The following is a 24,042-nucleotide window of genomic DNA, read 5'->3' as shown; positions in this document are numbered from 1 at the left end:
TATTTCATAACATAACTTTTTTTTTATTGTTTAAAATACAGATAACAAATCGGAAGAATATTATCATATATCCTATATTACATATGTAATGTAAATTATTGACAAATATTGGCAGTTTGAGAGGATATTGGTCATTAATTAATAATTCCCTAGATTCTTACAAACTTGTTGCAGATAACAGAAGGGTTACACTCGGATGGAATTGGAGGAGAATATGTACGTATAGCCGATTTCTATCGAAGGAGTAAAGTTAATAAAAAACTCTAACATTGTTTGACGTGCTATAATGGATCTACATCTTGAATAATCCATTCATTACGGATTTGCTAAAAAAAAATTCCTTTTAAATGTCGACGATGTTATCGGAACTTTGGATAAAGTATACATTAGTTGTTAAGAGAATTAAAGTTGTATCATAAATAATGATAAATTAATCAAGACATGTTTGTAAGCAATACAGCAGAGCTATTCGTATGAAATATGTAAATTTAAGGTGTATTTATCTTTACTTCTTCGGCTAGCCATAGAGCATTGTCGATTGACAGACGTCAGTGTAGAAACGTCAAAATAGTTGGTGAGTTACAAATTGACATTAGCACGTGACGTTGGCGAAATAATCTGTGCCCTCTTGGCACAAATAAAAGCTGGAATTAAAAACAAATGACATTTGAATGTGAGAGGTTTAGAATTGGAGGCAGAAGTGTATGAGTGGTCGTTGAAGCTTCAGCAATTCAAAATGAATATTTTGCATCGACTACATACATATAATTTATGAACATGACCGATCATCGATACGCCTTATAATATAGAGTTGTTATTACCACATTTAGGACTGATTCGAAATAATAATATATTTTAATCTTGAATATGGGTTATATCAGCTCTGGACAATTTCAGAACCAGAAACCTAGTGCCATTTGCTGCCCCGCTGACCATTCTTACAACTATTGCCGTTCTTAAAAACGTCATTGAAACTTATTTGTTTGCGATGCAGTTAAAATTGCAACAGTTTTTAGGAACAAATAATTTCTTCGACCGATTTTACGTAGAATACGACTGATGCACAATATCTATTCTGAATTACTATACACGTATATACTCTCTGCTGAGATTAACGCAAGCCGTATTATGCAGATCATCTGATATTTCGTCACAGATAATATAAATTAAATGCATTCTCTAGTTCAGTTTTGAAATTTCTTTTTTAAATGTTTCTTTTTTTAATAGTGATATTTGAAAAAAGAAATGTTACTCAATTTTTTAATTATCATTAAATTCTTAGCGATATTCTAAAGTGTGGCGTACTTTTTGTAGTATTTATTATATTTAAGTAATTTGAGAAGAATTAAACTTGTCTGAAAGATGCACAAAAACTTTTCGAATTGGACCATAGACAAAATAAGTTAAAATTAAATCATAGTTAAATTTAAAAAATACGTATTTAATATTCAGTTACGTCATCGATCAAATTCGAAGTCTCGCAATACGTAATTGAAAACAAAATTACCGTAATCCAATTGCTCTTACAAACGAAATCAGTCTACTTTTGTTTATGATTTTTGATTTATAAAGTCTTCCATTATCGACAGCTCTCTTTGACATTTTCATTTCTTTGGCCGTTGGTATTCCTGTTAAACATCGTTTATAACAAAATTAAACGTTCGAAACTGAAATTTATGAACATAGGTTAATCTAGTGTTGCCGTGCTAATTGGTCTTCGTATAATGTTACCAGCTTACAAAATTAATTAAATCTTACAGACCGAATTTCGACCACTGCAGTCAATGATTAACACGAGGAATTTAGGAGTTACTTTTAATGATTTTATTTTATTGACACTTATCGTCTAACGTACGTAAAAAAGTGGTATGGTCCGACGCGACCGGAAAGTTCAACAAAGATTTTTTGTACTCTTTGAGGCACCGAAGTGTAACCCGTAAAGGTCCCAAGTTCTTCTCTAGCTTAACTATACCCAATATTCGGAGTTTTGGCTATCTTGGGATATAGGGATGTCTCTTCATCCATACAAAAGTCATTAGACATTAAAATAGTAAATTTAAATCACTTTGGATAAGAAATAATTTTTAATTAATATTACTATAGTATATTTGAGCACTGAGCTATTGCTATGAATAAAATATATGGTATATGATCATGTTTTATAAAGAAAACTTCACTTTGCGATAATACTCACGATATACCATTACTACTTTGTCGACATGTAGATAAAAGTGCAACACTAGATTAACCGAGATTAACATTATATTTAAAATTCACATTAATCAAAATGACGTAAACAAAAGTTTATTATATAAATGCATTGTTAATAATATTGAATATAAAAAAAAATTGAAATGTCGTAGTTTTTTTTTAAATAAATGCATATAAGTAGACCTGTCATAATAACAAATTAAGTCAAAATTTATTTCGATATAAACATTCCGAAATATCGTCAGATAAATAAAACATTACTTAAATTTTAAAGAGCTGCAATTAAATATTTAAAAAATAATACAATTAATTTTCTATATCCTACATCAAAGGTGGCATTATTATATTTTGTTCATTTATTATGCGAGAACGAGACAGATATATTAACTGCTATTACGGAATTAATAATATGCATGAAAGAGACATGTATATGAAAGCTAATTTTAGATCTGCGAAGGAGCCGAAGCCATGTGTGTTGAAAAACAGACTGTTCCCTCTCATTATTCTCAGTCCTGTAGTATGTTTGTGGTGTGGTGTAGCAAACATGTCTCCATGGGACGGGACGGGACGGCAAGCAGCTCTCGGAAATTGATCAAGAACAAGACATCAAGAACAAGAACCTAAACTTACTAAATACGGACTGAAAGGGGGAGGGGGTAAATAGTTTCTGATAATATATTTGGGCCTCGGAATTCGCATCCTTATAAGCTAACCATTACAACAATGAGGCACATATAACTGCCGAGTATCTCGTAGACGGTAACATAGATTTACTTCAACTGTTTTAACAGTTTCCTCAAATAACACGATATTTAAATTATAACTTTGAATTTTATACGATTGAAGGATAGGGAAATATTTTATTATAAATTAGTGGCACACAAATTGACTTAGTTTTAATCGCTAACGATTCAATATAGACAACCATTAGTTAGTAGTAGTGATATGTGACAATATTAAACGTAGTCTATTCTAACTTCAGGAGCAAAGACAAACAAAATTGGTATTCGATTGACGCGACCTCATTGGTCGAGATCTTGAATAATCTATGGTACCTATTCATTATGGTTCCGCAAAAGGAGTTTTTAATTTCGGCGAAGTTGATATCGGGACTTTGGAAGGAAATTTAAAATAGATATACTCTGTTGAATGGAATAGTGTTTTATTATAAATTATGATATAATTATCAAGAACTGCTCTTAGCAAATCGCATGGAGTATGACAATTTAATGTTTGTTTATCTTTACTCCATATTCGATTGGAAAACGATATAGACTCGTATTTAAAGATTACAGTTAAAGATACCGTAGACCATCCAGCTACGATATAAATAAAATACACTGAACGTACGCGTGCCGTTAACGGACGCGTCAAGGTCGCACGGAAACATTCGCATTGTGTGACCGCAGCCTTACGATACAACGTTTCTTATTGGACTCGAATACATTTAACAATATTTTCCTAGTGGAGCTAAAACTACAGACAACAGTCGGACGTCATACGCGATGCGATACAGGAATACAGTAGTATCCAGCAGAGCAGCTGCTATTTACCGGCTGGTGATGCAGTGCGGCTGCATGTGTCCCGTGTCGCTGAGGGCGCGCAGCACCACGTTGCCGTTGGGCAGGATGGACAGCCACGTTATGGAGCCGTGGTTCAGCGATATCCGCAGCCAGCCCTCCGGCGGGAACTGCAGCGCCCTGGAGGTGTTATGCAGTACGATGGAGTCAATAGTTCGAACATTTCAGTTACATGCGAACATATGAATTTATGACATAGTAAAGAAAATATAACACTAGTGACTCGGCTCGGCTTCGCATGGGTACATTTAATTAATAAAGTGATGATATAAATGTAATTTAAGCTCTATAGCACTGCACTACTCTATAGAATTGCATTTGTAGTTTCAGAGGTTACATCTTACACAGCCATATCAAATCAAACCAAATCAAAATATACTTTATTCAATTAGGGTTTTACAAACACTTTTGAATCGTCATTTAACCAACTTTATTAAGTCAAGCTACCACCGGTTCGGAATGTAGATTCTACCGAGAAGAACCGACAGGAAGCTCAGTAGTTGCTCTTTTCCAACATTTGATATACATTATATTAGTTCAATATACATGTATGTTTTTAATTATATATGTATGATTTTATCATCTATATAATCTTGTATCGAATAATTTGCCTTCTCTCAGTCATCAATATCAGTTAGTTGTCTAACTTTTCTAACCGCGTATGCTGCGAAGCTGAGTCTTCCTGTCAGGGATGATAAATGAGGACTCCACTGAAGCTTAGAATCCAATGCTATTCCTAAAATCACCGTAGTATCGGCTACATCAAGACGGCCACCGTTTAAAGATATATAATAATTTTGCTTTCAAGCATTGGGTAGGGTAAAAACTACACATTTTGTTTTTTGACCATTCAAAACTAAATTATTAACTGTAAACCAATCGTGTATTCTTGATACACCGTTCACATCGTCATAGTCAGTTTTTTTCCTGTCGAATTTAAAAATCAGTGAACTATCATCAGCAAACAACACTATATCACAAATACCTTTAACATACAAATGAAAATCATTTATATATACTAGAAAGAAAGGAACCCAAAATTGATCCTTGTGGAACACCCATTTTTGACGTAGATCCAGAAGACTTTATGCCATTAATGAAAACTTGCTGGACTCTTTGACTTAAATATTAAGCAATGAGATCAAGAGCTTTACCTTTTAGTATTTGAACTTATAAAGAAGCATTTCGTGTTCTACACAATCGAATGCTTTAGACAAATCACAGAATACTCCAAAAGCTTTCTGTGCATATACAGGACAAAAATTTAGCTCTTTATTATATTAGTATAAATATCGGTATAAAATTAGCGTAAAAAACCCCCGCCCAAAAGATACCAGCAGGGCGGCGGGAGGGCGGCGGGAGGGCGGCGGGAGGGGGGCGGGCACTCACTTGCAGACGAAGAAGCGGATGACGTTGGCGTGGCACACGAGCAGCGTGTAGGAGTCCCGCGGCTGCTCGGGCGGCGCGCGGTGGAAGTAGCGCCGGAACGCCGCCTCGATGCGCGCGCCGTCCTGGAAGAACTGCTACACGTGCACCGCGCTGCGTTAGTATACCGACCGCTTGCCGCCGACGATAAGTTATTGCCGACTATTCTAATGGTGGTGTGAGACTTCGTCGGAGTATTCTCATGATAGTGGGACGCGGAGTGAAACTAGAGTTAGTGAGGAGCGACAGCAAAACTGGTCAGTAAACAAACCACTAGACTACTTTACACCGATCATTCAAACATTACTAATGATTAAACAATAATGATATTTAGACATTTGAAACTATTACATGCTTAAACCACCAGAATGGGATGGAATTAAAGTATATCGAAAATTACAGTTTTAGAACAAGAGAGCGTTGGCAAAAAAAATCTCAACAATAATAATTATTTGACTTCTAATCAATATTAAATTGTTACTTAAATAATCTTATACAATCATAAAACTCTAAAACAATACAAATCAAGAAAATCTACAATAATGAACAAGTAATGTCTCATGAGCTTCGACGTGCGTTTGCCGACGGTACTATGACGGACCAACCAAGAGGTTCTTGATTCCAAAAGATCTCATGCCATTCTGATCGCGAGCAGATTAATTATAATGATCATGGATATACTGTAATTATTGTATTAGTCTGGTGTGGTTACTCATTTCAACCAGTGTCTATTGTAAAAGTTGACTTTTTAGATTGGTGCATAATGATGAAAGAAAATTACATTGTTAGACTTATGACCTTCATGGTGCTAACTTTCCCAGGGGTAATTTTAAAAACATAAAAACATACTTGAGTATGTTTTTATGTCTAAAGCACATCAATTAATACCACTAGCAATTACAACAACCATGTAGTTGTGAGAAACCAAACCACCAGTAAAATCATTCCCTGGGAAAGTTAGCACCACGAAGGTCATTAGTCTAACAATCTCATTTTCTTTCATCATAATGCACCAATCTAAATAAATGTATTAATAAAAAATGAATAAGTAAATAAAGAATTAAATTTCAATGATGGTAATAATTAAGTTTTTTATATATTTGATGATTTAATGTAAATGAATGATCGATGAATATTTCTTAATTATCTAATATTATATATAATAATAATATCTATATTTATTAAGCTTACTTTGGGTTCTGGTCTCCAGTGCCCCACAGGGGGCTCTGGTGGAATGGGAGCACCTTCCTCGATCAGTTGGCAGTCTTTAACTTCTAGATCTTTGGGTAGATGTTTTGCTATAATGGTAGCTGTCTCTTGAGCTCTGGTCATTGTTGATCGAACCAGTAGATCCCATTTTATATCTAAATCGGCTAGCCGTTTACCAGTTAGATCTGCTTGTTGTCTGCCTAAAAATTATAAAGGAAATATTTCATATGTATTGTTGTTATGATACAACAATAACTCTATGTAACCGAACAGTTGAGCCTATTTCGAACAATTGGATAATTTTTTTTTGATAATTGAGTTTAGAATTGGCCCAATAGATGGCACTGCAATAAGAAAGTAAATAAAGTGTTTATTACATCCAGAGGAAGTTGATAGGCAGCTCATAATTATATATATTTTTATATTGTCATGAGGTTTGTCCATATTATTACATAAAAAAAGAGGTTCATATGGAGAGATGTACTGTATTGTTCAGAATTTTCATGTTCAATATATTTGAGAAAATCATACCCAATTCTGTTAAGATTCTCTCCTTGTCAGTTGCTCCATCTATGTTATACTGTCCGTGACGTATTAAAAACAAATGCCTCACAGCTTTGCTTTTAGACTTTTCAATCTGCTCATTGTATCGGTTTTCATCTTCTGGCTTATTTGATTGGACTGGTTTGACTATTGATTCAGGTTCGCGACTAAAAAAACAATGATATTACTAAGCTTGAATTAAGTGTAAATACGATAATTTTATTTAAATTATTCGTTTGATTAAATAACATTATTTATATCTATATGTTTGTTAAATAAATAAAGATTGAGACATATTTAATTAGTTAATATAATTATAATTATTGTATACATATGTCTACAGCTTCTGCTAAAACTATGAACGTACAACATAGTTCAAATTTTTAAAAATAATTTCTTGTATGAAAATTTATAAGAAGACATTCGAATTATCACTTACTGGTCCCAATTTTTTTCCCATTTCACACTTGGCGTGAAATTCGTCGTCCATGAATTTTGAACGTGGAATTTTTTCTCAGATTTACCGATTTGATAATAAGCTAAGGTACCACCTACAGCGCCTAAGCCTAACAAAGCAATTTTATTCAGTCTAGAAAACGATGCCATTTAAAAATCAGTTGATCTGATTAGCACTTGAAACTCATCAAAGTGGACGATATGCTTTAATTTATATTTAAAATTGTTATTAACGGTGAAACTAGGCCAAGTAAGTAGGCTTAACCTAAAAATACAACAAACGATGATAGTTCAAACTGACAGTCTGACAACTTTCAATTGATAATTATTTGACATTTGTGGCTTGACAGCAAAAATAAAGATATTATAGTGATGTAGTCATGAATTGTTTATAAATTAATTTAGAATGTCCAACGCATACATGAACTCTTACACTAATAGCGTTTTAAGTTTAATAAATATTTTTCTCATTTATAGGTAAATATAACATGCATGAGTAAAAAATAGTACAACTGTTTGAAATAATCGATTAAAACAGTATCAAGTGGAAATTATGTTATTAATAAATTGGACGGTACAAATATAATGAAAAATAAATAGACAATTAATTTACGAGTACCTTTTTATTGATCAACAATCATCCTTATAATACCATCAATTTACAAAAAAAACCTTAATAAATTATATACTTCTTTGCGAATGAACAGGTCTATTGGTGAAAACTATATGAAAATCATTTTGGTAGTTTTTGTATTTACCGCGTTCAGGTAGACAGACAGATAGACGCGGCGGGTTACGTACTTTATAATACGCTGTGACGACACGTAACTGTGATATTTAATTTTTTAAACACTTATCTAATAACCAACTCTTATGAATAAAGAACGAATTTTACATGACACGATTCTGATCATAATGAGTTAGCAAAGCATGTATAATAAATTTGGTACAATCAATCATTAAGAAGCTATAGGATTTGTATTTTAATAAACAAAATGGGGCAATGAATAAATCAATTTATAATACGATTATTCCTCCCTTGAACCTAAAACGACTTTAAATCCGTCTAATGAAGTTGTCGATATCGCAATAATAGTCCGGAGATTTTTAAAATTATTTAATGAATTTAATTTAAATTTTCGCAAGACTCTGATGACGATTGTCTTTATCAATTTGGCTCCGAAGTATCTTCCTGTAAACCAAACATTACCATTTAAGTTTATCTATGTTTTATACTGCTAGACTAGGACGTCTAGTGTAGATATTAGGTCACACATACAGAGGTTTTGTGTTCAACCGAACCGAACCGATTAAAACTTCTGCAGCTGTCGAAAAATTCTCAGTAACAGCCCGGAGTTCCAGACTTCGGTTGGAAGTGTGTACACTGCGCCTGAACCATATTCAGTTATGTCGGATTTGCCATCCTATCGGATTATGAGAGTAAGGGTAATAGAGAGTACACCTGTGTTTGCCCACACTTCTGCTCGAAAATATTTTTGTGCGCCTGGAGTCCCATGAGATTGGCGGCGGCCTTGATCGATCGATCAGGACGACATTACCACTGCTATACTTCATTTGATTGCCCAAATCTAATGGGATATTCATTTTTGTTGTCACAGGGCATGGAAAATATTACTTAGGTTTAGGATAGCCTGAAACCAATCTCATTGACCTTCACTATTATCATCTATTTATTCTTGTACTTATTTATACTATTAAATCACTGTTTTAAGATGCCAAGTATGTGATTTACCTAAGCAATCCATATTACCCAAACTAAAGGGAATGTAACAATATGGGGGACGCCCTTTAGTATTTTTGGGGGTAAATCTTTCAGGTTCAAATGATTCTGGATCACTCCATAGTTTAGGATCACGTTGAATGTGATATATGGGAATGACCAGTGCAGATCCAGCTGGAAGTGTATATGAACCTGGAAATGAAAGTTCCTTTTGTTATTCATAATTATTCAATAAAAACTAAAATATCTTAATAGAATGTGCAGTCTTAAGTAGTAATAGTACAATATTCAAGCTCACTGATAGAAATATCCTCATTAATAGTTCTCTGCAACATTCCTCCTATTGGAAATAACCTGAGAACTTCTTTAAACGCCATTTCAAGATACGGCATTTTCTTTAGATCATCGTCTGTAACTGGTTTGTCGTCTTTTCCGGTGACGTTAATTATTTCGGTATAAAGCTTTTCCTGGAAAAAAAAAATTTGAAAGCAATCGGTATTTAACAATTTGTGGGTATTTTTATGTTTACCAGTGTTTGTCCAATTGTTGAAATTTAACCCTGATCATTATTAAAAAATCGAAAATTTTTTTTTTAAATTTTCATTTTTTTCTTTCCAATATTATTTCAACATTTTAATTGTAAAGCTAGTCTATACCTAACATATAAAAACGAAAAAGACGAAATGGGGTGACATGATAAACAGAGGAGGAAAAGGCACCTACTTAAAACTTTTAACTGTCTTCACCAATCTATACTCAGACTAGTTTTCCTACTCAGACTAATTTGCCTTAGAGGAAGAGGAGTTTTAGGTAAAAGAAGTAGAATATGCCAAGCCAAGGAAGGAAGAATCTAATTTCATTAAATTTGATTCAGTGGTTTAGTCTATTAAGAGAGTTACCATCGCATTTATAATATTAGTAAAGAACTTACTTGACACGCTGGATGAAATGCCATCATCATCAGAAAAAAGGACGCAATTTTAGCTGACGCTTCTTGACTCTGCAGATATATCGGATGATATTACTTTTAACAATGTAACAAACAATAATAATATGACATAATATTTTAACAATAGTTTGGGGCTTATTCATAATACAATTTTGATAGAAGTTTTAAAGCAGTTCTAATATAATTCATAATCCAACAAGCTGTTAAGTTGTTATATATCCTGACCAAGAAACAATAATATTTTTATGGTTGTAAGTCTGTGTGCACGGACAACCGGGTGGATAACATCTAGGTATATACTTATCAATTATTACATTACATTAGCAGCCTGTAAATTTCCCACTTCTGGGCTAAAGGCCTCCTCTCCTTTTGAGGAAAAGGTTTGGAGCATATTCCACTACGCCGCTCCAATGCGGTTTGGTGGAATACACATGTGGCAGAATTTCAAATCAAGGGAACGAAGTATAGTATCTTAGTTTGTGTGTCTCTTCTCACAGTACTTTGACGGTATTAAGGAATTATTAATATCACTAATGCCATTCTCTATAGACAAAGGTGACATTCGTTAATTCTTAAAATAAAATTATAAAAGCCCTGAACTAAAAAAAAAACTACAAGCATTATTTCAAGCTTATACAAAAACAAACTTACGGATGTAAAAATTGTAAACGTTTCTTCCATCAGATCCTTTGAATTGAATTCATCTGATAATATGAATCTATCTATTACACTTAACTGTGTATTCTTTGAAGAGTCTTCTTCTGAATTCAATAGGTATAATATATCGTCTGAGTTAGATAATACTTTTAATCGATGTTTAATTATGGCGGAGCTTAATTCACGAAGCTTTTCTTTGAATTGTTTCTGTTGTGTGTATGATTCTGTTAACCAGAAAACTGGATCTATTTGGAGGTACCATTTCGTCATTCTATCGAATACGATGTCGTAAAGTCTGAAAAAATTACCATTTATGTTAAATGCAATTAATAATTATGTAATTTAATTATGTATTTTTTATGTTACTTCGGACTCATGTCTATCAGGTACTGCAAATGTGGAAGTTCCATCGTCTCTTCTTTCGACAGTCCCATAAGAGTTTCTGAAATAAAGCAAAACAAAATCGATAAAATATAGTTTTAAGGGTAATCCATAATTCATCCATAATATTAGTATTAATTATTAATTCTAATTAATACTATAATGTAAATCCGTCTGTCGGTTACGCTTAGCACAGCTCAACTACTGGAAGGATTTTGATGAAATTTGGTACGGAGTAACCCTGAAAAGTAGTACTCGAAGTTACTCAGACGTATCTTTAATTAGATTAATCCTACGATATTATTGACATTAAAGGTAAGTTTTAAAGTTGAAAAGGACAAATGAGCATGTAACTTTTAATTATATGCTTTAAAGGATACCACCATACTTTGTAAAATATGGGTAGGACTAACGCTATTTTGGTAAGTTTAGTAAGGTTTTTGTCATAATCATACTAAAATGTCTTAAATAGAGGACGTAGTTAAAAAAATACGGATAAATTTTGGGGACTGATGATAAGAAAAATCAACGCAACAATTCAGTTTCACGTTAATCCATATTATTTAATATTATAAATGCCAAAGTAACTCTGTCTGTCTGTCTGTCTGTCTGTCTCGCTTTCACGCCAAAACTACAGGACCGATTTTAATGAAATTTGGTACACAATAAGGGTTGAAAGATTTTATCGGAGTCAGTCATTTTTTAAGTTAAAAACACGAAACTTTATTTTTGGGATACTGATTAAAAACGAGTAAATACGAATTTTAGTGTTTTTTGATATTCTACCACTAAGTGGATGAAATAAGGGTTGAAAAATTTTATGGTAGTCCGTAATTTTTTAAGTTAAAAACATGAAACTTTGTTTTTGGGCTACCGATTAAAAATGAGTTGATACCTATTTAAACGATTCTGATTATTCTACCCTAAGGGCTGTAATACACACCAATGTGGTTCACAAAGAGGTCTTACATTAACGTAATATTTTAAGTTAATTTGTTAATATATTCATATTCTACGCGAGCTAAGCCGCGGGTAAAAGCTATTTAATTATAAAGGTACTCACGGCACACAGTGTAACTGGTACATTGCACTATATATTTGTATATATCTGTTTCTTGCCCTTTGGGTAAACTTTTAAATCTATTCAGCAGCAAGTCCACTTCTTGATTGAAAACATCGGTGTAACTTACAATTGCTCGCTTACCGTAGTTTGGTGTAGCGATTTTACGATGTTTCCGCCAATGAATACCTGAAATGTCCCTATAACTATATATATATCGCAGGGAAATAGTCTTAATCAGCCATCCGCTAGCCTAGACACTTTACTAAATGGTGCAGTTTAATCAGCGGCCTGAATTACACTCAGCCAATTCATCTTTATTTCAGAGAATAGGGTAACTTGTTGTAGACTCTACTCTTCTTAAAATTGTTTAAAACTCTAACTCTATTTGGTCTTCTCGATCTGACCGCTAACCAAAAATTTTCCTTTCCTAAGATATTAGCAAAAATAAATATTATAATTCTAACCTTCGGCGCTATGGGATGTGCGGCAAATCCTTCGAAGATTCGGTTGATTAAAAACACTCTAGGGGTAAGACCGACAAGACCATATTGAGTCAGAATTATTAAGACGAAGAAGAGACGAGAAGAAAATACGAAGACTAAATGTTAGTCTATATTCATATTATTTTTGTTTGTTTGATCTACTCTACCTGATCCACTTAGAATTCCACCGCCGAGTACATCCGCCATGTATTTATATTGCGGTCCCTTAATACTTGTCTTATTATTTGTTAGGAGAAGCTGAAATTTCATATTAAAATTGTAATAATCACTTTATTTCATAAAATATTCTGAACTTAAATTCCACTAACATTCATGGTACCTAAATAGTACTGAAACACTATCGGGTCGAGGCTACTGCACTACTGTATTTTAGCTAGGTTAGAAAGTAATCTATTATCTTGCTAGTGGAGCTTTGTGAAAGCTCGTCTTGGTACCATCCACTGAACATATATTTTTTTTATGGCATAGGAAGACGGAAGACTGCCCATAGACATTGGCGGCGTAAAAAAAATTAAATCATTCCTTACATTACCAATGCGCCACTGACCTTGGTATCTAAGATATTCTTTCGCCAAGGAGCAATAAATACTTAACATTTTCAGCTTGCAAGGTTGGTGACGCATTGGTGATATAAGGAATAGTTAATATTTCTTATAGTCTTCTTGCCAAGTCTACGTGCGGTGGTGATCACCTACCATCAGCCACCCCATTTGCCTGTCCGCCTACTTATATTATATAAAAGAGAGGGAATGTCTCTGGGGCCAGTTTCAAAACGAAATGTCTATTAAAATAAGTCCTACTAATTTATTACTTTTATTTTATATTTCTAAATGTGTCACAATACATTACTTGACTACAAAAATAATAACTATATACAGTAGTATTTACGATCTCACATCGTATCTCACGAAATATGGAAAATCGACTTATAAGCTCGCCGGTGATTGTCAAGTCTTACCTTCGGAGAGTTATCCGGAAAGTCTACTAAAGTAATTTTTTGGATTCTGAGTTATATATGTATATATATATTTAAAAATAATTCTGTGTATTGTTTGGAAAGTGTATTATATTCTACAGATTCTTGGAAGAGTAGCACAGGGTCCAAGTTTGAATTAGATGTAGAAATGTAAAAATGGATGTACAAGTCATTCACTAACCTTTATATCGTCCGGATTACTAACAACGATATTCAAGTCTGGTCCGATCCACAATTTGAAAACGCCACCGTATTCGATCATAAGATCTTTTATAATTTTTATGAATTCTGTAATAAAACAAAAAAAATAATATAATATTTCATTAATAAATATTAATTCCTTAACAGATTACATTATCTGTGTGGTTCCTATAGGAAAGGTCAATTATAAAGTAATTCCTTTTTACGCTGGTCTATCTGAATTGTAGTCGGAAACTAAGTCATGTGGGACTTTCGGATCTGAAAGGCATCGGGATCATTTCGATATAAAACCTTAGCGACCAGACCGAGGGTTGTCGGAGGTCTCCGTAGAGAGCGAAAATTGATCGCACCCCTTACAAAACGTACGATAGGACAAGAAAGTTCTTTTTAAATTCATTATCTTTGCCGATATAAAAATAAACAATGATTTTATATAATCTAGGTAGAGCTTGAGTACCTACAGTACTATAATTTATTATTTTATATTTCCTTAAGTTTTATTATTACAAAGTAATAAAACGGTTGAAATTACAAATGAATGATAATTTTATTTACATAATTTTATTTTCTTTATTTTATCCTGTAATTTAGAATACTTGATATACTTTTGACCTATTACGGGTCAGGCATTTAATAATCCAATGATTTGCATGATAATTACGGCATTGCAATTAAATTGAAATAGATTTTGAATAACGTTAAGCTTATTTGTTAAGGTTGAGTAAATAATTATTTAACAAGCTATCCGGCCCATTACACACCGAGAAGAAAATTGTAATGGAATAATAAATTGCCTGGGAGATACTAATGTTCTGAGGCCGTCTCAAGCGTCTTTCTTAAATTTGATACATATATCTGTTTATTGGTGTACACAATGAGTATTTTGATTTGAATCGATATTTATTTTATTTCATGTATGTTTGAATATGCTTTCGGGCGTGTGGCTGAATGTGTTTTATTTCCATTTAAAGTTCCTCCAAAACACACTCCACAAGTTTATGATTGTTTTTAGTAGTATGCAATCAAAGGGATCTAAAAAAAACTAATCTACAAGGACGGGATAGCCACTTACAAGCTTAGGATATATAATTTAGTTATAGTAAAACATAATAAATTAAAAAATTAATACCTATATGTTTTCTAAAATATTAATTGAATGCTACTTAATTTATTTACCTTCTGGCTGGCACATAAATGTCAAAGCGTTTCCGAATAAGGGAATTGTTGGTGGACCGGGTATTTTCTTGGTCATCTTCAGAATTCGCCGATTCTTGTACCTCCATCGCAACCAAATCCCTAAGAGCAAACCTATGAATAATAATACTCGCCACATTTTCCTGTAACAGATAATATAAGTCTTTAAATAATGGTCACAGTATACTCTCTGATAATTTTAACGAAACATCTTCAATTCATATCTTGTTAAAAGTTGTGCTTGTCAAAGGCCACCAGCGCATTGGCGGTGTAAGGAAAAGTTCTGCGGTGCCTACTTAACTTTAAGATGCCTTGGAGACCGCTAACTTATTTAAAAGAAACAATTGACTTTGTTTGCATTTATTGTACCATATTGGTTGATTTTTTTTTTAGAAACTACATCAATTCAGAACTATTATATATATAGGTATTTAGCTTTCGGAATAAAAACAATATAGCTTTATTTTTTAAAAACAAAAAAAAATTAGAACGAACTTAGGAAAATATGCGTCATTAAACAGATTAGCTCGAGCCTACAATGTAATTATAAAATCAAAAATTTAGAAATCGCTCATAATTCAATAAATAAATATATATTACGCTTTTATTAATTATCCAAATTTATTATTAATATTATTAATTATCCAAATTTATTTATTATATATAACGGAGAGTGGTTAGTTTGGTTGTTGATTTGGATAATTAAGTAATCGAGTAGTTGGCAATAATGTTTTATGGCTTATTTACTTTTAAGAGCGGGTCACCCCGAATAGAGTTGTAAGTGTCATGCCAACGCGAGTCGTTATGTTTTGACAAGCGATTCGAATGCGATGGTTGCTTGCAAATCCATTTTGCTCTTAATCGAGATGAATTGTTGTAATCCTTTGATATTATTGTGGTGTACGATTATTGAATCAATTAATACAGTGATTAGACGATATTAAATACGTTTTATTTTGTGAATATCTCCATTGTCTTCCAAATGTCCCCGAACCCAACTGTTCGGCATCCTGCTCCTCCGACATATATAACAATAAATTTTATTTAAACTTTTTTATTTTAACATTTAATAAACCGACATTCTTCTGGCTACCGTAGCAAATTATTTTTATGAAGCCCTCATATAATAGCAATTAGAAGTGCAATTAACTTGTGTAACAATCTTATAATACTTGTATAAAAAACAAGACAAAATAAATTTGTCATGTTTTTTTTATATATGATAAGATTGTTGCTTCTGTTGGATGTTCTGAGTAATTACATAACTATATTATGAAACAATAATGAATGAGATATATAAAATACCCGAAGTTAAGTCTTCTATCTTTATTTGAAAATAATCTCTTAAAAAAAACATTCATTAATCTGAGATCAATTCTGTATTGCTACTACAAAAAAATCAACTTAATATATATTTTCGTTTGTTTCGAAGATGTTAATCAAAGTATCAAATCTTATACATTAATAGCGTAGGGCGTGTTGTTCCAATGACTATGGGACGATAGCTGCTCATAAAAGATCGGTTATGGTCTTATTTTGAAGAACTCCAGCCTTAGATGTGCCGAAAATTAAAAAAGATTCTTGATTGCAATTTAGTAAATTAACAAATAATTAATTTTAGAGAGCGGCGTTATGGCTGTATAAAAATAACGTGCAAACAGACAAAGTCAACTTAGAATGAAATTAAATCAAAATAAAACCTGTCATAGTTTTCGAAATTTGTAAAAATCTGTTGAATGTACGAGAAGTTTCGCATGCCACTATTATTTAATGAAGTATTTAAGTTAATATAAAGCTTTACAGGTGTTACCCATCACACCCGAAGACGTACCTGATAACAATTAGGTCAAGGCGCTGTTACACACTAAAATTAATAATAATAACATTAAAAGAGTTGGTGTTTTCACGCAAAATAATAATAACAGTACAAAGTCAGTCAACTAAAATGTAATTATTAATTTTCCAGATAATTAGGTACACTGTATACTATAAGATTTAAATGATCTGTTAACAGGAAGAAATAAACAGTCTTGTTATTTTATGGTTGTATGTAATTTATGTTTGTGTAATTAGATATTAGTTGTTTTATTCTATTATATATTGTTGCCTTTACTTTTAAGATTTACGATATATTTATAGACATAAGAAGTATATTATTAATAATGTTGACGTTAGTTCGGGGCAGCCCCAACATCATTATTAAATAAGTAAATTATTAATTTAGAATAAGTTGCAGGACCGGATTTAATACAATAAATATCCCGATGAAAGATTGCCGTTTTCTACCCCCTGTAGAGCATGAAAATTTTCATGACATTTTTTATCTATAATAATTAAATTGGTATTTTTTTTTAAGATTTTGACCCAGATTTGTCATCTAAATTTTGTCGTCCTACGTCTATTACGAAATTTAATATCTTGTAATAAATGTATTATTGCAGTAGGTTTTGTGAACGTTTTGGACTGTCTGTCTTTATGCTGTTAGCTACGTAATTAAGACAGGTGGTTTTCACGAAGCGGATATTTATAAAGGTGGGGTTTATACGTCTCTAGGTGGATGTGATAGCTGATACATAATATATTATATCAGCAATAGCATGATAAACTAGAATCAATTCTTTATACATAAAAAAAAAATATATCTAGGATAGAAATGTCAGCTAGCAGGCCAGCTAAACTATTTATGTTATGATCACCTATATCAGACGCAGTTCCTAAAATTATTTTATGATAAATAGAATGAAATTAAAAGCAATGATGTAATTCTGTAAAAGTAACATCTTTGGAGGAACTATCTTCAGAATGCTAAAGCACATTGTCAAATTTGGGTTTTAAACATTTAATTTGCATTTAAAATTCATCTCATGCGTGCGTGTAGTTGCCTGCCTGTTGGATAATTTTTTTCACGTGTGTATTTCGTCAACAATAATAAGCTCCATAACATTTAAGCGTGACTAGGAATTTGTACAGTATTGGTATATTAACGTGATATTGCTTTTGTAGTTGGTCTACCGATGTTGTAAGGACAGATAAACGGCCGAAGCTATATTAGGAATGATGGTGATTTCAGTTTTCATAGATTAATTTATCTGATCCGCCCTTTTGGGCAGTGGCGTGATGTTATACAGCTTTTGCTTCTAGGGAATTGGGCTATTAAATGCGAAAATATTTTTTCTAATTCAACTCTTTGTTCCAGAGATTAGCGCGTTCAAATAAAAAGATTAACAGAATCTTCAGCTTTAGAATATTATACCGACAATTTTTAATCAATATTATGTGAATGTAAATTGTAGACTTTTCGAATTTGTATGTTATGTAAATAATATTTTAGCAATGATACGAAATATGAAATATTTTTCAATTATTATAGAAAAAAAAAAAACTTAATTCAAAATTAAAAAAAAATCTTAATAAGCTCCTAAATATTTATAAAATATTTAAAATATTATTGGAAATAAACCAGAACATATTTCAACTATAATTTATTTAAAATGTAACCGCTACGATTATTTGCAACAATTTTGAGATATTAGCATTAAATAAGAGAAGTGGACTCACCTTAGAATACGTTTGTTTTATAACAATTCACTTGTCACTGTCACGGCGTACTATATTTAAATCGTTAGTCGTATGTGAAATAAACGGAGCCTTCTGATTCATAAGTTTAGAGCGTCACAAGGAATGTGGACTGTATATTGCCACAGCCAAGGTTTATATAATTTTACGAAACTAACTTTTTATTTTTGTGACGATCGCTTAAGTACTATTCCGAGGATAGCAACATGACGTCCGTCAAAACAATCTGTAAGCAAACTGGCTTATTTGTTTATTTATTTATTACGCTTGGTGATAGATTTTTTGCATGCTTTTCTGGGTATGTACATACGTCAAAACATCAAAAATTAGTATAATTGTGTTCTGGCTGCATACATAGGATGCATTTTTGGTGTTTTTTTGTTTCAGTATTATTATGTTTTAACGCTAACTCAATTAACCTTTTATCATATTGGATTTTTGAAGCGTAACGTCGTAGCAATCAGAATTCTCTAGTCTAATGACTGGATTGTATACGCTGAATTTCTCTAGGTATTTGACATGGGTTAGTATACAACATTCCATCACTGTCTTGAACTACTTTTTAGCAGCCTGTAAATTTCCCACTGCTGGGTTAAGGCTTCCTCTCCCTTGAGGAGAAGGTTTGTAGCATATTTCACCACGCTGCTGCTATGCGGGTTGGTGGATACACATGTGACAGAATTACGCTGAAATTAGACACATACAGGTTTCCTCATGATGTTTTCCTTCACCGCCGAGCACGAGATGAATTATAAACACTAATTAAGCACATGAAAATTCAGTGGTGCCTGCCTGGTTTTGAACCCGAAATCATCGGTTAAGATACACGCGTTCTAACCTAAACGCCATCTCGGCTTATACTTGAACTACTTAAACCGATACAACTTAGAAACCTTCAAGAAAAGGACTTAGAATTTCCTAAAAGCTAGAAATACACCTGCAAGCATTACGTTGTTACAAACAGACGCTTCAATAAAAAAGTCCACAAATATTAAAAACTAAATTTTCATTTCTATAGAATATCTTACATAGTAGGTAATAATGAGATAAAAAAAATAAAAGATTTGTTTGTCAACGGACGTCAGTGGCATTTGTTTTAGATATAATTTCGTTGACTCCGCGAACATGAGAGGTTAAAACGTGAGATTCATTTTAATAGTTGTGTTGTAACACAATGTTGCCAGCTATTAACATTGGTTGAGCAGCATTGTTAACCAGTCGCTTACTCTTCTCTTTTCCTATTCACAAAAGCACGAACCATTTTATTTTTGCTGACTGCCTCTTTAGTTAAGTGGCAAGTTTATTAGGCCGTAGACTTGGAAATCCTAGATTCAAACTACTTAGTTGGACTTGTCTTTTTTTTTTGGTTTTGGTTAAGACTAAGTGTTGAAGTAAGCAATGTTAAATTAATCTCTTTTCGGTCGGTCGGTCGGTCGGTGAAATCTGGGATGGAGATCATCGTCATAAATTATAGAGCTAGTACACATTGGCATAAGGCATACAGTCGACATTCAAATACATATATATTGTGAAAATGTTTTTGGATGTATTATGAAAATTCCGATTCTTAAATATAATTCTTCTTCTTAAGTCTTATTCTATGGATTTGTGTCTCGTGCATCAGAACTAAATATTTTTAGTCAACGAGAGGTAGGTAACAACTATACAGACATGAACTTGTGACTTCGTTTTTTATTTTATTTATGTGAATCTAAATGTCAAAAATATATATAATATATATGAGGTTGTAATGTGTGTGTGTGTCTGATGGAAGATCATCATAATTATTATTTCATCTTCTTCTACAGTGTTTTTTTTAATGATAAATTTAGGCCCTCGAGCAAATGAGTCAACTAGTGGTGAGCGGTCATTCCTGATATATTATGTCCCTTGTGCCTACAGTGACCCTGGCTCATTTACCCTTCAAGCCGGAGCATAACAATACTGAGAGGTTTGGTCGTAAAATATATGTGGGTGGTATCTACCCAGGCTGGCCAGCACAAAGCCTTACCACCAAGAAAATAATTATTTAAGGAATGAGGGAAAATAGTGGAAGCGAGAATAAAATCTTCAAGAATGCAGTAAATTAATTCATGACTTCTATACATTTAAATGTACACGAGGCGATATCTTTGTGATAATATTAACTTTAATTATACAGCAGTGCAAAGTAAGACTTAGCCTTAATTAGAGGGCACACATTACACGTACATGAGTTAGGAATAAGATTACGGGTAATTTTTGTTACGCGGTTCGTAAAGACAATTGTAATGGATATAATTTATGTATTACACGGGTAGGCAGGTCGAAAGGGCAGTGGGTAATTGGTAGATGCTTACTATTCTTTCTAGCTTTGTCTAAGACCTGTTCTTTACAATATATATTTTTTATAATTAAAAAAAAAAACGCAAAAGCATGAATTAATTTATAACCAATGTCATTATGGTTGAGTTAAGGATTCCTACTCTAAAAATCTGTTCAGATATGTAAGCTATCGTGGAATAAAGAGGATCATATATATGAAGCCTGAATTATTACACTCCTGTTTTGGGCATATGTGTCTCCCTTGCGGTTCGGGTAAGAAAAACATAACCGTAACATCTGTTTGATATATTGTAGGAAAGAGATAATTATGCCATGAAACCAGAAGGCTACTTAAATATAGGTTTTCTAGAAGATCTCGTACCCCGCCGACCTCGTACCGCAAACTGCGTCAGTACCCAATGTGAACCCTCGAATCACCCCATCTTTTGATGAAAACTATATGATAATGTCATCTCAGAAGATGTTCGAAGAGGGCAGAATGTGCTGTATGTTACGCCAAATTGCGTAACGAATTGTCTAGCCGTGAGGCGGAAAAAAGTTATGTCAAACATTTTTATATTTAAATTGTTTTAAAGAGGAACATTAGTAATAAGTAAAATTAAAATAAACAAAAAAACAACTACCGATATTTTTGTTTCCTATCAATTAAATCTATGTAAAAAACCCCTTATTGAGTGCGGTACAAGGTTCATAGGACCCCTAATTTTCTTTTACCTACAGATTCTGAATACACCAACCCTAGGATGTATGTACGCTTTAAGGCTTAGGTCAAAAAATTCATAGTTAAAAATAGTTAATAATACCAAAAAAATATATATTTTTTTAGATTTAGCCAATAACAAAAGTTATAGTTTCTAAGACGTTATGGGGTCTAATAAGCCCCGTACCGGCATTATGATAGTTTTCATACGAGATCTTAAACATCTCGTGCCGCAGATATGGAAAAAATAAAAAAATAGTTCCGCTGCCAACGTGTTAATGAGGCTTTCTGTATTCACTTCAGAAACATGATTAAGATTCGTTATCTTTGTTATACGGAAACAAGCTTGCAAACACTTAGTCCTTCAAGGTGATACATGCGTGAGACCTGGAGTTAACAAAGATTTTCTACGAATATCAATTCAATTTCATCAAGATGTTCTACGATCATCAATGCGTCGTCGTTTTATTGAGTGGACAGCCACTAATGAAGGAATATTGGAAATTCTACCCCTTAAGAAGTGAAATAATGGTTGAAAGTTTGTATGGAAGTCCGTCATTTTTTATGTTAGAAACATCAAACTTTATTTTTGGGATACTGGTTAAAAATGAGTGGATACGTATTTAAGCGTTTCTGGATATTTTAGCCCTTAGGGGTGAAATAGGGGTTGAAATTTCATATATAGGTTAGTCGTTCGTCATTTTTTAAGTTAAAAGCCAATATTGTTACTGAGGAATTTACGACATGCAAAATTATGCCACGCACCAGACTAATAGTAACGGCCACTCATCGGAATTTCATAGAGGCAACAGTTATCACTGCATGTGCTAAAGGGGAAACAGTGTATATTCCACGAATGTCTTTGATACCATCAGAATACCCCTTCACGTACAAGAGAGTACAGTTCGCGCTTAAAGTCTTCTTCGCCATGACAATTAATAAAGCACAACGTAAAATCTTTAAAATGGCCTAGGAGAAGACTGTTTTTCACATGGGCAGTTCTAAATAGCTTGTTCATGAGTGACCTCTTCGAGTAGTCTGGTGGATCTAACCCCCAAAAGTCAAATCACAAATGTGGTATACAAAGAGATCTTAAATTAACGTAGTTTTTTTTTATTATTTAGTAATATAATCAATTTCCACGCGAGCAAAGCTGCGGGCAACAGCTAGTTAAAATATATAATAAATCTACAGTCCGTTCACAGTTATTTTACCTCTGACGTTTATCAAACGGCTGCGCGTTAGGTTGGCAATACTGACTGTCTAATTGTTGAGAGCTCCTCGAGTTATATGATAAATTCAGCGATTAATTACATTTAATCATGCCAAAAATAATTCGAAGTAATGGAAGAAAGATCGTGCTAGCTGTGTGTGAATTTTGTGAAAAGGAAAAAGCTAGTAAAGGTCCTGTAGTTCCGTTTGGTAGTTGCCATGACAGTTATGTAAAATAATGTTACCTGCTGTTAAACAATTCCCGTATGTTGAAAAATAATTATCTACTTTAGTGAAATGCTATAATTTAACATTAATAATTAATAAATGAAATTACAATTTGTACAAATGAATAGATTTGTACCAATAATTAGTACCCTGGGAACGAGGACGGGCTCTTGTGTAGGACGCTACATGCGTTGACACGTTGGCCCCGTCTCATATCCGAGACATAATGTTAAGAGCCGGTGCCGCTGCGGAAGAAGCTGAAGCAAAAAAAAGATCTAATGTCAAATTACTTTTTGTCCCATTTGATGTCGAAACACTTGGCCCTTGATGTAATCGTGCAAAAAGCTTCATCAAACGTATAACACCTCGCCTTATTGCCTCCACTGGTGACAGGAGGGCTGGTTCGTTTTTAGCCCAGAGGATCGGAATTGCGATTCAACGGGGAAATTCTGCTAGCATTCTTGCCACCAATCCACGCGGTCAAGATTTATACAGTAACTATTATTAATTTATTAATTCGTATTTGTATATATATTTAAGCACTTAAAGTTATCAAATCTTAAGTAAATAAAAAAAAAATAGTATGGAAATGATAGATATATTTTTTTTGTATCTATTGATTCTGTAACTAATGAACTGTTTGCAATAATTATTTCATAATTAGAAAGCTTCTCAATCCAGAAGTTGGTGTCTACAAAAGCTATGTGAAGTGAGTCCATTATCAATACAAGTCGGAACATGTCAACATGTGTCAACATGTTCTCTACTACTACTACTAGGAATTATAGTTAGATATATTATTTGTTTAACATAACAATTAACATAAAATTAGTTTTTTTGTTATAAACCCCTAAACTGGAATCACGGCCAAATTAGTATTAGTAGTATTATAGTCTACGCTTAAAATTTTTC

General features: G+C 32.9%; 2 protein-coding genes across 3 annotated transcripts; both read right to left on the bottom strand.

Annotated features, from left to right (window-relative positions):
- Positions 1-1,202: 1,202 nt before the first annotated feature.
- On the bottom strand, positions 1,203-7,715 carry LOC125071902 (serine/threonine-protein phosphatase Pgam5, mitochondrial). Of its 2 annotated transcripts, none has more exons than XM_047682331.1 (6): positions 7,408-7,715; positions 6,957-7,135; positions 6,408-6,625; positions 5,181-5,314; positions 3,765-3,911; positions 1,203-1,628 (listed from the first exon to the last, which is right to left on the bottom strand). In XM_047682331.1, exons 1-6 carry the CDS (start codon positions 7,572-7,574, stop codon positions 1,580-1,582), a joined length of 894 nt encoding a protein of 297 aa, XP_047538287.1. In that variant the 5' UTR covers positions 7,575-7,715; the 3' UTR covers positions 1,203-1,579. The 2 variants fall into 2 exon arrangements, with proteins under 2 accessions (XP_047538287.1, XP_047538288.1); XM_047682332.1 differs by having other exon boundaries at positions 5,181-5,311.
- A 323-nt stretch (positions 7,716-8,038) lies between these two features.
- On the bottom strand, positions 8,039-18,792 carry LOC125071692 (cytochrome P450 4C1-like). The gene is made up of 11 exons (XM_047682031.1): positions 18,648-18,792; positions 15,072-15,232; positions 13,876-13,982; positions 12,865-12,955; positions 12,216-12,401; positions 11,138-11,213; positions 10,766-11,066; positions 10,097-10,165; positions 9,464-9,632; positions 9,178-9,357; positions 8,039-8,616 (listed from the first exon to the last, which is right to left on the bottom strand). Exons 2-11 carry the CDS (start codon positions 15,226-15,228, stop codon positions 8,453-8,455), a joined length of 1,500 nt encoding a protein of 499 aa, XP_047537987.1. The 5' UTR covers positions 15,229-15,232; positions 18,648-18,792; the 3' UTR covers positions 8,039-8,452.
- Between the last annotated feature and the right edge of the window lie 5,250 nt (positions 18,793-24,042).

Source organism: Vanessa atalanta, chromosome 20, assembly GCF_905147765.1.
Source record: "Vanessa atalanta chromosome 20, ilVanAtal1.2, whole genome shotgun sequence".
Taxonomy (NCBI): Eukaryota; Metazoa; Arthropoda; class Insecta; order Lepidoptera; family Nymphalidae; genus Vanessa; species Vanessa atalanta.
Note: the sequence above shows the minus strand (reverse complement) of the source record. Positions and strands in the feature narration are given on the sequence as shown.

What these genes read in the sequence shown, in the direction of transcription:
- LOC125071692 (XM_047682031.1), bottom strand. Translation starts at nt 15,228, where the DNA reads ATGTGGCGAGTATTATTATTCATAGGTTTGCTCTTAGGGATTTGGTTG. An exon ending in TACCAGTTACACTGTGTGCC is followed by an intron (nt 11,214 to 12,215) that starts GTGAGTACCTTT and finishes GCTTTATTTCAG; the next exon opens with AAACTCTTATGGGACTGTCG. An exon ending in CATTTCATCCAGCGTGTCAA is followed by an intron (nt 9,633 to 10,096) that starts GTAAGTTCTTTA and finishes TTTTTTTTCCAG; the next exon opens with GAAAAGCTTTATACCGAAAT.
- LOC125071902 (XM_047682331.1), bottom strand. Translation starts at nt 7,574, where the DNA reads ATGGCATCGTTTTCTAGACTGAATAAAATTGCTTTGTTAGGCTTAGGC. An exon ending in TGGGAAAAAAATTGGGACCA is followed by an intron (nt 7,136 to 7,407) that starts GTAAGTGATAAT and finishes TTGTTTTTTTAG; the next exon opens with TCGCGAACCTGAATCAATAG. An exon ending in ATCCGCTTCTTCGTCTGCAA is followed by an intron (nt 3,912 to 5,180) that starts GTGAGTGCCCGC and finishes TAACACCTCCAG; the next exon opens with GGCGCTGCAGTTCCCGCCGG.